This window comes from Vulpes lagopus, chromosome 18 (genome assembly GCF_018345385.1).
Source record: "Vulpes lagopus strain Blue_001 chromosome 18, ASM1834538v1, whole genome shotgun sequence".
NCBI lineage: Eukaryota > Metazoa > Chordata > Mammalia > Carnivora > Canidae > Vulpes > Vulpes lagopus.
The window spans coordinates 30,032,037-30,046,946 of NC_054841.1; the positions used below are offsets into that span (position 1 = coordinate 30,032,037).

Consider the following 14,910-nt stretch of genomic DNA (forward strand, 5'->3'; position numbering starts at 1 on the left):
GGAGCACTTTCGAAAAAAAACTATGGCATGTTCACCATTTAGTTTGCCAAGCTCTCCTTGAACAAGCAGGTAAGTTCTGTTGGAACTATGTCTTTTTGCTCTTTGGTAGAACTAACTGTAGTATTTGCAGGCAGCTTATCTAGACCTGTGGCATTGTGTGTTCTCGCTGTCTTCACACGACACTGGTTCTCTGTGCACTTGGGACCGTATGTGGCTGTACGTGTGTGGAGGGCTGAGCTTGTGTCTTCCTGGGCATGTGAAGTGGTGTGTTCAACAGAGGAGGCTTTGCGTTTCTGTACTGCTCTAATTTCCTCAGAGCCTTAGCTTTCCTAGATGTAGTTCACTCTTAAACACACCCATGCATACTTAGAGACTATCCAGATTCAGTAAAAAGGTAGAGACTAATTGAACAAAAAGAATAGGTGCAGTGTAGGCTATTCAAGTAAATTTTAGTTTGGCTTTCAGTGTAGGCAAAAGCCGTTTTGTCCCTGATTCTCATTTTTTAAAGCAAAATAATGAAGGAAATCTCGTTCTTTACTCAGAATTCATGTAAACCATGATGCTTTAAAAATGGTAATGTTAAACTCAAGTTCCTTCACTCTGAACCAGTCCCAGGATTCTTTTCCATAATTAGGAACAGATCAAAACTTTTAACTGCTAACTGAGGGAATTTGAAACCAACTATAAAAATCTTTGTAGATGCAGTTTAAAATTAAAAAAAAAAAAAAACCCACCCAGATTGAAAAGGCCTTGTGAGCAAGAGGGTGATGGGGGTATTGGGGTCAGTTGTGCCTGTTTTCTGGTGAGTTGCTCCTGTGGGTGAGCACTGCTCCCTCAGCCTCTGCTTTCTGAAAGCGATCCTGGATGTCCTCACCAAGAAGCAGGGACTCAGCAGGCATAGCCATGCCCATAGTTTGGGAGGGTAGAGATTCAAGATAGAGAATGGACAGGCAGACCATTTTTTGTGTAAGGTGGGAAGGTGGGCGGTGAAGCTGGGGTTCTGGCTTGTTAATGGCTCTGCAACAGAGGTTGTTATTGTAATGTGGAACTAATATTAAAGCCCTCTCCATGCCGGGTGTTTCATCTGCTGGTTTATGTAAGAGGCTAGTGTTCGCAAGTGAAGGCAGCACAGAATTTGTATTGAGAACTGAGCATTCATTTAGACTTCAGAATTATGTTTATGAGTGCTAACAGGATTGCTCTCCTGAGCAAAGGATGTATGAAACTTTTATTAACTCAGATATACTTTTTTTTGTGACCACTTTATTGAAATATAATTCACATACCATACAATTCACCCATTTAAAGCACACAATTTAGTAGTTTTAGTATATTCACAGAGTTGTATGACCACGACCACAATAAATTTTGGAATATTTCCATCAGCCCAAAAAGAAATCCTATACTCATTAGCAGTCACTCCCAATTCCTCCTTCCGCCTAGACCCTGGCAACCACCAGTCTGTGTTTTGTAGCCATAGACTTGCCTAGTCTGGCATTTTGTGTTAATTGGGTTACATAACATATGGTGCTTTGTGGCTGGCTTCTTTGACTTAGCATAATGTTTTCAAGATTGATCCATATTTAGTACGTTTGAGTTCTTAACTTTTCTTAAATATTGAATGATACTTTATTGTATGGATATGCCACACTTTGTTTATCCATTTTTCTGTTGATGGATACTTGGATTGTTTTCACCCTTTTGCTATTATGAATAATGCCAAATACAATTTTAATGTTTATACTTTTGTATAATGATAATAATGGTGGTGTATGTACATACCTCCTGTTAGATATCTGTACCATAAGAGTCTTAAGAATGATAAAACTATGGAATACATTTAGAACTGAACTACTTAAAGTATAAATCTTTCTTTGTTTCAAAGTGGCATTTAAGGTTCTTGTACTACCTTGTGGTTTTCACTAGGATCATTATTTATTATTCCTCCTTCCTGAAAGCCTCTTTTCTACTTTTTAGCCATGGATTTGGCTGTTGCTCCCTTGAATTTACTCTGGACCCTTTCTCCCTGGACAGTCTCATCCACACCATCTGTGAATACCACCTATGGTAGGGATGGGTAGATCTACGTTGCTAGCAGATCTCTCCCATGATCTCCATAGACAGGAGTCTTCCTTTAACATCTGTTCACTCCGCAGACTTTGTAGCCTTGAACGGATGAGAGTAGCTGTCAGATGCTGGGTGGCAGGCTGTGCCCCCATGTTCCTTGGAGCCCTGGGAGGAGAGGGGAGTATCTCGCGCCACCTGAGTCCGAGTGAGGATGGGCAGTGCTGAGTGGAGTCTCAGGGGCATGAAGTTGGGGAGCAGGGGGGGTGTTTGTGCTGGGGAAAGGACATACCCAATCCCTTGCAAGAGCTACTGGGAGTTTAGCAGAGGTAGAGTGGTAGCGCTGTGAACAAGGTGCTGGAGAACTGGGCAGAGGCTGTCGTAAAGAGACTGGAGGCTTCAGCTGAGCGGTGGCAACTATAGCTTGAAAAGCACTGGGAATTGCTGAAATGTAAGCCAAGAAGTGACTGAAGATGGGTATTTTCAAAAGACCCCTTTGGCAGCAGTTGGGAGAATGGATTGGAAGGAGCTGGGCATGAGTTGGGGAGTCCAGGTAGAATTCTTGTTTAGAAACCCAGGGGAGGGGTCTGGTGACCCTCAGGCATATCCTTTAGAAACTTTCTTTCCTTATCTGTTTCTCTATCACTGTAGACTCTTGTCTGGCTTTTCACTCTACGAAGATTTCCTCAAGGGCAAGGACAGTGTCTTCTATTTCTGTGTCTTCAGTGTTGCAGCATAGTGTTGATCAGCAGTAGACACGTTGCAAATGTGTACTAGATGAATGTGTAGTTGTAGGTATATGGGAGCTTTTGGGCTGGTATCAGAACTTTGTTCTTTTTTGCAACTTTTCTGAAGGTGCTGACAGCTTTTTCTGATATTGTCAGAGTGATTGCCAACCAGTGCTAAGGTGCCAGCTAGGGTTGGAGAGCAAGAATTTGTCATGTCAGTCGGCACAGTCCGGTGTTAGAGGATTGAATTGCTCTAGCATGTTGTCGTAAGAGTTGAGAGGTAGAAGAAAGGACAGAGATGAAAACATAAACATTCTTATTTTACAAACAGGATAGTTAAGAGGATATATATATTGAAATATTTAAGAATGAAATGATGGGGGAAGCCTGGGTGGTTCAGCGGTTAAATGCGTCTGGAGTCCTGGGATTGAGTCCCACATTGGGCTTCCTGCACGGAGCCTGCTTCTCCCTCTGCCTGTGTCTCTGCCTATGTCTCTGTCTCTCTCTGTGTCTCTCATGAATAAATAAATAAAATCTTCTAAAAAAAATAATGAAATGATAGGTAACCTGGGATTTGCTTCAAAATAATATGATTGTGGGGAAAGTGGGTAGCCTGTGGATGAAACAAGACTGGACTTGAGCTGGTGATTATTACAGGTGGGTGTGACCACATTGAGTTCATTATCCTATTCTCTGTACTTTTTTAAAGGTTTAAAATTTTCCATAATAAAAAAATGAGAGATAAAACAGGTGATAGAAAAAAAATAAAGACCCAAGTGTATTATTATTTAACCTCCTGAAGGTAGCCTCAACTGGGTCTGCAGCCTAGGCTAGCTGGGACCTTAGCACATCAAGACCAGCTGGGATGTATCTTGGAACTGACCTTATCTTTTACTTTGCAGGAAGTGCACAGTATTTTACTAGGGTTTTACCAGTTATTGACTGCTGTTGGACAGTGTCTAGAACAGTCAGGAAGGAGTCAGGAACAAAACCCTGTCTAACACACCTCACACTGGTGAAATGGCTTCCCTGGGAGCCACCGACTTCACGCAGGGTTGCAGAAGAGTCCTGATGGCTCCTCCTGTGGGCAGTGAGGTCCAGGAAGCTGCCTTGCCATGGGCCATGGCTACAATGTCTCCTGCTTTTGCAGCTGCCTGTGGGTAACAGGGATATCCTTCCCCTGTATTAGAGGTGTTCTATCCGTTTCCTGTCTCTGTTGGCATCCTTCTAGCACTGTCACCCTCAGAATGACAACATTGATGTAACTAGACTGGAAGGGGCAAGTGGGAATGGTGGCCTCAGTTACCCTCCTTTATAGTAGGAAGTCAGTAAGTGATGCCCAAAATGGCTAAGTCAAGAAATAGCAAATTAAAAAAAAAAAAAAAAAAAAAAAAAAAAAAAAAAAACAACTTTGGGACACCTGGGTGGCTCAGTGGTTGAGCGTTTGCCTTTGACTCAGGGCATGATCCCAGGGTCCAGGATCGAGTCCCACATTGGGCACCTGTGGAGATACTGCTTCTCCCGCTGCCTATGTCTCTGCCTCTCTCTCTGTCTGTCTCTCATGAATAAATAAATAAAATCTTTTTTAAAAATTAAAAAAAAAAACTTCTTAGTGATAAAAAGATAACCCCCCAGAAGAACATAAAAAAAAAAAACTGAAATAAAGGTGGGAGCCTCTGGAGAGAAACCTTGAGGAGAGGATGTAGGGAGCAGGAACCATTGCTTTGCATGATTAGCTGTTTGTTCTGGTAGCGATTTCAACCAAATGTATCTAGTTCTTAATGATTTTTAAATTATTAACGATCATGATAAGATGGAATAGGAATTGTGGAGAGTGGTGAAAAGAATGGCTGAAAGGCTCTGTGGGAAAGCAAACACAGAGCACTATTGGGGTGGGAGGTTGGGTGTGCGCAGATGGTGAGTGTTAGCTTACACATCAGGAGTGAGTGGCTCAGTAGAATTAACTAGCCTTGAGGCTAGTATTTGTTCATCCATTCATTCACTTGTTTCCAAATACCTACCTTGTTGATTACACAAACGTTAGAAATGCAATGTTAGAAATACACATGTTAGAAAAATAATTTGTGGTAGTTGGCTATAAGAAATGTCTTACTTTTATTTTTAGAGTGCCCTCCCTACCTTAGTTGATAAGAAATTCATTCCCAAAGAGTGCCATCACCTTCTCACAGGAGCTGTAGGAACCTTAGGGCTTACCCATGCCCAGAGATATGGGGAAGGCCTCTGATCTTCATTCACTGACTGATGCTCCCAGCACCCTGGCTTATGGCCCACAGGGTTGTTTGAAGGCAGCTGTCCTAATTCCCATGTGTGACAGGCTTGGCCATTGGGTACAGAATAGTCTGTGAGGTCCAAGAGCCTCCCCAGGCCTGCCATGCAGTCTCCTTATATTCCTTGGCACTTTCAAAACTAGAACATCTGCCCTGCTTCCATTTCCTGGCCTCAGAGTTTGGGTCATGCTTCTCTGTTTCAATGCATTACCCTCTCTTTCTCTACCGTCACCTTCCCCCCCACTCCCAATACCCACCATAGCCCCATCCCTGGGGAAGATCCAGGTTAATTTCTTTGGGGGCCAAACCTTCTAAGTAAAAATGACACATTTTTTCAGCCCTATTCCTGAAACACTAAAGGAATTGTTTGGGGTAAGGAGCAGGGTAGATTTTTTTCCTTAATTCCTTGTTTCAGAATTTCCTAAAGTATGATCTTTGGACACTGGCATCAGAATCACCTGGGGAACTTAAAGCTTCAGGAGTAGGAATAGGGCCTACGATTCACACTTCATTGCAGGCTCTCCAGAGTTTGAGAACTATGGTCTAGTTCTTGGAATATGATGATGTTATTTGCTCTCTGGAGGTAGGTGTATCTGCCTCTATGGGTGGTAGGGAATTGCCTTTCCATTCTTTCTCCTACAATGGTTAGAAAGTCAGAAATTGATTTTTTGTTGACAGAAGAGTGAAGGAATCTTTTTTTCCAGGACATCTCTGGATACACAGACATAGTACAAGGTGGAATATGACTGTCCCATACTCTGAGAAGGAAGCAGATTGGGCACTGGGAGTGTAGAGAAGAGAGAGCCGATTTCCAGCCGCTGAATGAGGAAGAGAGTGTTTAGGTGGGGCTGAGGTGGTGGCGGGGTACTGTAGATGGGTGGGCAGAGCCCTCTGGTGATTGAAGGACCAAGTGCAGCAGTAGAGCAGTCTGAAAACCCGTGTTTGGCTAACGCACAAAACTAGTGCTTGGGAAATGTAGGTCCACCATATCTTACCCTAAATTCTGGGTCTAGCTGGGTTTCTGAGTTGTTTCTCAGATTTATTCAACACACCCAGAGGGTCCCCTGGGCAGGCACACCTTAATCAAACTTATTGCTGAGAGTAAGGCAAAAGCACATTGTGGAAATGTAAGGGGACATAAATTCTAGGTTTGCTGGAGTGTGGGGGGTGATCCCTACTGTTTAGAAAGGGAGAAGAATGACACTGAGTTTTATTTATAAATTGTAATGACATTTTCTTTTTTTGTAATAAGCATATCTTATTATAGGAAGTCCCTTTTATCTTCAGTGTCAAAGAAGCCACCAAATACTTCAATGTCTGTTTCAGTGTTTATTTTATAAAAAATCATGGAAGAAAGACCTGATCAGAATATTGTCTTGAAAAAATGAAGTTCAAAGGCACAAAAAATGTTTAATTTTACAGTTAACAAAATTTAAGTTACGATTGCAACCATGAGCCAATTCTTAGAAGAAAGAAAACTCAATCAGGTCTTTCTTACTTTCAGGGGAAGGTGGAGGTCGGGTCATTGTTTTTCCAATTACCCTTTTCCTTTATTCAGCACATATTTATTAAACACCTCTTCCATGCCAGTCACTGCTTTAGGCACTGGAGACACAGGAGTCAGCAGCAAGGTCCCTGTCCTCACGGATTTTTTTTTTTTTCGGATCTTATTTTCTAATGAAAGAAAAAAACTATAAGTAAATGGACATATAAGGGCTATGAAGAAAAATTGAGCAAGATAAGTAGAGGTGTGGCTTCAGTTGTGCAGATGGTGCTGGGAGCTTAGACAGCATTAACAGTCTTCACTTCAGATTTGATTGCACGCCATGAGTGAAGCGCCTCATCAGTGTTCCCAGGGTCCTCTCTTAGTATCTTTGGAGTATCTTGAAGGACTTATGTCTTTACCTTCATCCCTCTTCAGTTGATAACCCTGCTGGGTCTCCATTTACCAGTGATTCTGTGGGATCAGTTCTCCAACAGCACTTTCAGTAGAATCTTGCCTTTGCTAGATTGCTTTTGCGGTTGGTTTGTATGTCTGGGGTCTGAGTCGGGGCAGCCCAGTTCATGCTTGTTGTCCTAGTATAATTTTTTTTAAGATTTATTTATTCATTTATGACAGACATATATATAGAGAGAGAGGCAGAGACACAGGAGGAGGGAGAAGCAGGCTCCATGCTGGGAGCCCGATGTGGGACTCGATCCCGGGACTCCAGAATCGCACCCTGGGCCAAAGGCAGGCGCTAAACCGCTGAGCCACCCAGGGCTCCTGGGTGGCTAGGACAATTATACTTGTCCTAGTATAATTTTTAATAGCATTCCCTTTCTCTCTCAGAAGTTCTCAGTTTGGACAAGAAGCTCATCACTCTGTCAGTCAAATATTAATCAACTGTCATGGTGTGTGGGATGTTGAGCAAGGCTAAATCTTTCTAAGTGGTCAGTCTATTCATAAACAGTTTTATGTTAGGACTTTTGTTTCCCTACCAAACTGGAGACTTGGGTGAATAACATTTAACAAAAGAGGTCACCTTTTAGAGTAATGTGAGTCTTGGATAGCAGCCACACTGGTGGCCAGTTTATATTGGTTCATTGTGGTTTTGAATTAGACATGAACATGGTGTGGCCCAGCTTCAGCAAGAAGGCTAATGGTGGTGATCCCAGCACTGCGGAGTATTACATGGCACAGGGCATAGAGACACCTGGTAATCCTCAGAGGATGCTATTAGCATCCAAACTTTCTGGCATCCGACAGTAAAAGCATCTCAGGATCTCTTTAAGTATAAACACTGAGGACATACTAGTGCTTTAAGAGATTAAAATCTATTAACAGAATTGGACGGACTAGAATTGGTTTCCTTCTCGTTCTTTATGTTATAACCTAGAACCTTCATTTGTCAAGATTGAATAACATTGTTTAAATAATTGTCCTGGGATCCCTGGGTGGCGCAGCGGTTTGGCGCCTGCCTTTGGCCCAGGGCACGATCCTGGAGACCCAGGATCGAATCCCACATCAGGCTCCCGGTGCATGGAGCCTGCTTCTCCCTCTGCCTATGTCTCTGCCTCTCTCTCTCTCTCTCTCTCTCTCTCTGTGACTATCATAAATAAATAAAAATTTAAAAAATAATAATATAATTATTAAAAATTAATAATTGTCCTTCACTAGTTTTATTAAAAAACTTTATGTGAGGGCAGTGGCCATATTCTTGAGGAGTCTTCTTATTTGTGACTAAGTACTATTTAAAAATTAAGGAAAAGCAAAGAATGTGAGTTTTTCCTTACCTATGGTATAAAGTCTATGTATCTTTGTGTTTCTGATTATAAATGGTAGCTAAAGAGACACCAGAACTGCAAATTCTGTTCCCCGTAGTGTTCTTAGCCTGAATAGGTAGTATTGGAACTTTATTTATGGAATGTCAAAAAGAAAATAAGACCATCAAAAAAGGCCATTACTGGAAACCTCTTCTGCCTCTTTGAGTCTGGCCATAAAAAGAATACAAAACATTGAATTGTCCCATTGCCAGTGTCTGGGTCCAGCACTTTTCTTGCTTTACCATAGGATGGGAACTGCTGCCTGAAAAGATAGGGAGTTGGGTGAGATTAGAAAAAGAAGCTGCTAATCATTTATTTCCCTGATTTTTGTCATACTCATGGTCTGTACTGGAGCAATTTTCACCTTATTCAATAAATGTTTTACTTACAGTACCATTGTCTCTGCAAGGAGAAGAGCTATATACTCTTTAAGAAAGCAAAGAATACACCATAACATCTGGCTAGTACTATGAGTATTATAAATAATAAAGACAGTTATATTTACTAATAAATCCTGACATGCTCATTTTTTTTCATGTTTTAATAGCTCTGATAGCACAACGCATCTTCCAGCCAGTGATTTTTAAAGTATCTTGTCATCATATAATTGGTAGTGTTTTTCCTTGATAGTATACAAAATGTCTATTTCTGTCAGTGGTGTCTTAGATGATCTACATTAGGGATTTTTTTATATTCTTGGTATAAAACTATTAACTGTATAATAAAATTATTTAGGTCCCAACTGGTGTTATATTGACTGGCAAATGATACTCAATGTAGTCAAATGAGATACCTTTTTTTAATAATAATAATTTAAAAAAGGACACTGTCCTGAAGTGAGTGTTCACTGAGCACGTAAGTATCAAAGAGATGAAGGGCACAGATGAGGCTCCTTACCTTGGGGTGGATCCAAGAATTTGAACTTGAAGCAAACAAGGAGAACATTTTGTCCAGAGAAAGGCACAAGGAGGTAGCAAGCAGACTGGCTTGCCTGGCATTGGGGTTTTCATGTTGGGATCTGAGAAGTCTTCTAGGACACACTAAAAGAACTTAGATCTGGTATCAAGAGCAGAGGGGTGGGTGCCCTGGGAGTTTTCCTTGAAGCCTCAGAATATTACTTTTGGGCTGGCAGTTAAGCCAGAAAAGAAAGAGATGAGCCACTTGCCCTCAAGAAAAACAATTTCTTTAATCTCTTCTTGAACATTTCCAGTGTGTCTCTTAAACTGAGAAGGCCAAGTTTGCCAGTGCTCCTGTGTAGCCTACCTCCTCACACTACCTGTTTCTCCCTCACAGATCGCCTTCTCCCAGCACAGCAATTTTATGGACCTGGTACAGTTCTTCGTGACTTTCTTCAGGTAATTTCACTTCTACAAACTATATCTTCTCTTTTGATTCAGGTACTTAATCCCCTTAATTATCAACTTACAGAAGATAATTGAGTAATCCTGTGTTGGCACAACAGATCAAACTAACTTTATAGACCTTTCTGAAAAGTTACATGCAATAGTGTAAATTCAGCCTACCCTGATAAATGAAAACATTTACTTTGTACATTCTGGCTTTAGGGGACAGCTTTTCCTGTACTCTGTACTAAAATACAGATAAATCTGGTTCTTCATTTGGGGAGATTTCAGGGTTGAAACAACAATTAATAATGATCACTGATATGTGCTACAGATACACTTCCTCTTGTTCAAGGATTATTCTGGTGATTATCCAGAGTTTTAAAGCTAAAAGTGACTTGTTAGGCCTTGGGATTCTTTTATTTTTATGTTTTTTTTAAAGTTTAATTTTATTTTTATGAAAATACTGTCTACGCATAATTGAAAAAGATACATGCTTCAGTGCTCATAAGAGAAAGTAGGAGTATCCTGCCCCACACCTTGCCATTCTTCACCTTCCCTAAGTTTAAATTATTTTAGCTATTTTTCACTTCTCTATGCTTACACTATTTCTTGATTTTTCAGTTCAGTTTTATCTTTTGATGTCCCACTGTAGATGAGGATTTATTGAGGATTTATTATCCCATGTAACCTCACCCAGCAACTCCTCACACACTATGAGTACAAACAAAATCCCTTTCCTATCCTCTCATAAAGTTAGATCACAGTGCTTGCCTGAATCACGGCTCTCTGTTATGTTGTTATAACTGTAAAACCCCTATTCACAGCTGAGTTGAACTATGATTGTTCTTACCCATTTTTTGGATGGGTGGGCATCATTCTTTTCTTACCCTAATTTTGATTTTTTTAGTTGTTTGGTTTTCTTACCCTAATTTTGATCTTTTTAATTGTTTGGTTTTCTAAGAGGTTACCCCTGATTTATCCCTGTACTCTGACAGAATGGGAAAATCTGTCTGGGTCAAACACAAGTAAGTACTGACCTGGTTTTAGTTTCTCTTGGAGATGTCTGCCCTAAAACCCTCCAACTTTCTGCTCCCAGGTGTACTAGTTCTTGAGGCCTGCTGTATGATTGTCATCTTGGGAATTTCTTTCGCCTTCCTTTTATATTGAAATCTGTTTCCTGGATCTTGTGTCTTCATCTCTCTATTTATTTCCTCTTTTTTTTTTTTAAATGTTATTTATTTATTCATGAGACAGAGACAGAGACATAGGCAGAGAGAGAAGCAGGCTCCATGCAGGGAGCCCAATTTGGGACTCGATCCCGGGACTCCAGGATCACGCCCTGGACAGAAGGCAGGCGCTCAACCACTGAGCCACCCAGGCGTCCCTTGTTTCCTCTATTTAGTGGGGCACATTCTCCAGGAGATTTTTGAGAAAAGGTACAGGGAAGGTAACTTTTCTGTAACCTACTCTGGAAAGTTTTTAATTTTTACCCTCCCATTTGATCAAAAGTTTGCATACAGAATTCTAGGTTGGAAATAATTTTCCACTAGAATTGAGAAGGCATTATGCTGTTTCTTCTAGCTTCCAGTATTAATATTGAGAAGACTATTGCCATTATAACTCCCAATCTTTGCATGAGATCTATTTCTCTCTTTTAAAAATGTATTAAAGTATATTATAAAATCACAGAAACACTCAGTGAATTATCACAAATTGAACACATACTTTAGAAGCTCCCGTTTCATCAATCACAACTGCCTTCTTCCCCCAAAGTAACTATTTACCTGACTTCTAAAATTATATATTGTATTTGCCCATTTAAAAAATTTATGTTAAATCAACTGCAGAAATTTTAAAACAGTTTGATCAAAAAAAATTAAAAACTTGTGGGATATAGTTAAAGTTGTACTTAGAGGGAATGGCTTTAAATCTGTGGTTCTCAACTGTAGCTGCACAGTAGAATCACTTGAGGAGCTTTTGATGCCCATACCAGTCACATCAGAATCTCTGGGGATGGGACTCAAGCATTTGAAAGCTCCCCAGGTGATTGCAACGTGCAGCTAAGGTTGAGAATCTCTGCTTTTTCTTGGGGTGGGGGGGGGGCACCATTCTCAATAAGTCAGAAAAAGAACTAATTAAACCTAAAGAAAGTAGAAGAAAAAGAAGAAAAAAAAAAAAAAAGAAAGAAAGTAGAAGAAAGCAATATAAATAGAGTAAAATTAATGATGTAGGGGAAGAAGTACAGTAGAGAGGATTAAAAGAACCACAAATTTGGATCTTTGAAATAATAAGAATAATATTGATAAACCCTTGGCAAGATTGACCAAGAAAAAAGAAGAGATAAAGTCAGAAACAGGAGGCATTACTCCAAATCACACAGACAATTAAAAAAAAAAAAAGACAATTTTTTCCTCCATAAGAATATTTTATGAGCAACTTTGTGCAAATAAATTTGAAAACGGAACAGATGGAGTGGACAATTAGAAAAACAAAGAATATATACTACTTACTGAAACTGATACAGAATAGGAACTTGAATACTGAATAGCCCTATATCTGTTTTAAAACAATATATAATTTAAAATTTTCCCACAAAGATAACTCTAGGCCCAGGTGGCTTTATTGGTAACTTACAGCCTTTTAAGAAAGAAATGTCATTAGTAACCAAATCTTCTAGAGAACAGAAAAAAAAAAAAGGAATACATCCCAATTCGTTTCATGAACTTAGCATAACTTGACAAGAATATTATGAGAATGGAATTTACAAGCCAGTCTTATGAATGAATGAAGAAGCAAAAATCCACCTGCAATACAAAAAGGCAACTCTACTGTGACCTAGTTGGGTTCATTCCAGAAATTGCAAATTTTGATTTAGCGTTAGAAAATCAATCCATGTTATTTACATTAATTGCTTAATAAGGGAGGAGAATAATATGGTCATCTTAATCAATGAGGAAAAGCATTTGATAAAGGACCAATATATAAAGCAAAAAATAAAACCAAGTTCTTTTTTTTTTTTTTAAGATTTTATTTGTTTATTCATGAGAGACACAGAGAGAGCCAGAGACATAGGCAGAGGGAGACGCAGGCTCCCTGCAGGAAGCCTGATGTGGGACCCCAGGATCATAACCTGAGCCAAAGGCAGACACACAACCACTGAGCCACCCAGGTGCCCCAACAAACCACATTCTTAATAGTAAGATGTTATAAACTTTCCCTTTGAGTTTGGGAACAAGGCAGAGATTCTATCAGAGCCACTTGGCTGACTCAGTCAGTGGAGCATGCAACTCTTGATCACAAGGTTGTGAGTTGAAGCCCCACATTGGGGCATAGAGCCTACTTAAAAAAAAAAAAAATTCCATCTGTTATTTCATTCAACACTATGACAAAGATTCTAGCCAATACAGTAAGACAAAAATAAAATACAGGGATCCCTGGGTGGCGCAGCAGTTTGGCACCTGCCTTTGGCCCAAGGCACGATCCTGGAGACCCGGGATCGAATCCCACGTCGGGCTCCCAGTGCATGGAGCCTGCTTCTCCCTCTGCCTGTGTCTCTGCCTATCTCTCTCTCTCTCTCTGTGTGACTATCATAAATAAATAAATAATTAAAAAAAAAAGACAGAAATAAAATACATAAGAATTGGAAAAGAAAAAAAAATCATCATGCTACAGTGTGATTGTATTTATAGGAAGTCAAAAGAATCTGCAGAAAAAATATTAGAATTGATAGGTGAATTCAAAATTGCTAGACACAAAGGCAATATTAAAAAATTAGTTCTGTGTTGTACAGAAGCATACATCTTTTGCAGCTCTTACTGGTAAAGGCAGATGCTGGCATGAAAACCATATAATTAATTTTATTTCCCATAGTGAGCTATTAGGTGCCCTCCCCTTTCGACCATGAAAGCAATCCCTTCCTGAGTGATGCTGGGGAGCAGATGGCCTCGCATCAAGATTCAGCCACATCCTGATGGGCCCACTTCTGTCTGCTATAAACTGTAGCCTTTAGTTTTTGGATGATGATGACATCTCCACCAAGAAGTAACTGTTGCGTCCCTCCAGTCTTGGAGGGAGAGAAAAGAATCTGACAAAAAGCATTCAGTGTTTCTAGGGGGAAAAATCAATTACATTTCTATATTTCACTAACAAAAAATGAAATTTACATGTTTGTGTTACTTCAGTAAATGAAATTGTTCAAAATTACAGCATAACAGAATCAAGAAAGAATTACCAAGAAAAAAATGGAGAGGGCAGGGAGACAGTCTACTGACAGTCTGCTTTTTCAAACTACAGTGATCAGTGAGGCACTGGCACAAAATCAGATTAACCAGTGGAATATGTACATAACCAAGGAAACAAGTAAAGTTTAAAAGCCTCAGATTTGTTTGATGTGATGAAAAACTAAATATAAATAAAAAGTAGACAGTTATAAACAAGAAGCTTAAAAGAGTAATATAGACTTAATAGCCACTAGTCACATGTCTAATGAGCTCTTGAATATAGCTAATGTGACTCAGAAACTGAATTTTTCATTTTACCTAATTTTAACTGATTTAAATATAATTTTTAAAAATAAGTAAATAAATTTGCTACTTGATTCAGTTACCAGAGAACTTGTGTGTTTAGAACAACCTGGATATGTGAATCTACTTTTTCAAATGTAAATGTTATGAAATTTAAATATAGATCAAATATTTTCTGATAAAAATTTAGTGTCCAAATTGAGATGTGCTTATTATAAAATATACACTGGATTTTGAAGACTTAATCGAATATTAGAACATAAGATATCTCAATTTTTATATTGGTCATATGTTCAAATGATGTTTTGGCGATCTTGGGTTAAATAAAACTTATTTTATTAAAATTAATTTCACCTGTCTTTTTTTTTTTTTTTTTGCTGTGGCTCATAGAACTTTTAAAATTACTTATATGGCTCACATTAAATTTCTGTTGAACAATGACCTATATAAAGTAAAGGGAAAAATTTTTAGGAACAACATAAAAAGATATGATAAAATAATGCTAAACTAATCCCAAGGATTTGAAAACAAAATAGTTAAGACTTCATTCAGACTTTTATAGTAGAAAATCAGCATAAAGATAATTCTCTTATTATAAAGTACCAAAAGTAGTTTATGTTCATTGTAAAAACTTCATGTAAAAACTAAAATTCAA

At 39.2% G+C, this 14,910-nt stretch overlaps 1 protein-coding gene across 3 annotated transcripts in view; it reads left to right on the top strand.

The window, feature by feature from the left end:
- ATRN (attractin) overlaps positions 1-14,910 on the top strand; it is a 163,165-nt gene that overhangs the window by 121,114 nt on the left and 27,141 nt on the right. For 2 of the 3 annotated variants that reach the window (XM_041732303.1, XM_041732301.1), the window contains exon 25: positions 9,680-9,741. In XM_041732303.1, coding sequence (XP_041588237.1) covers positions 9,680-9,741 — 62 coding nt within the window. Of the gene's footprint in view, positions 1-9,679; positions 9,742-13,602; positions 14,586-14,910 lie in introns of those variants that run through there. The other variant, XM_041732302.1, reaches the window with a different exon arrangement.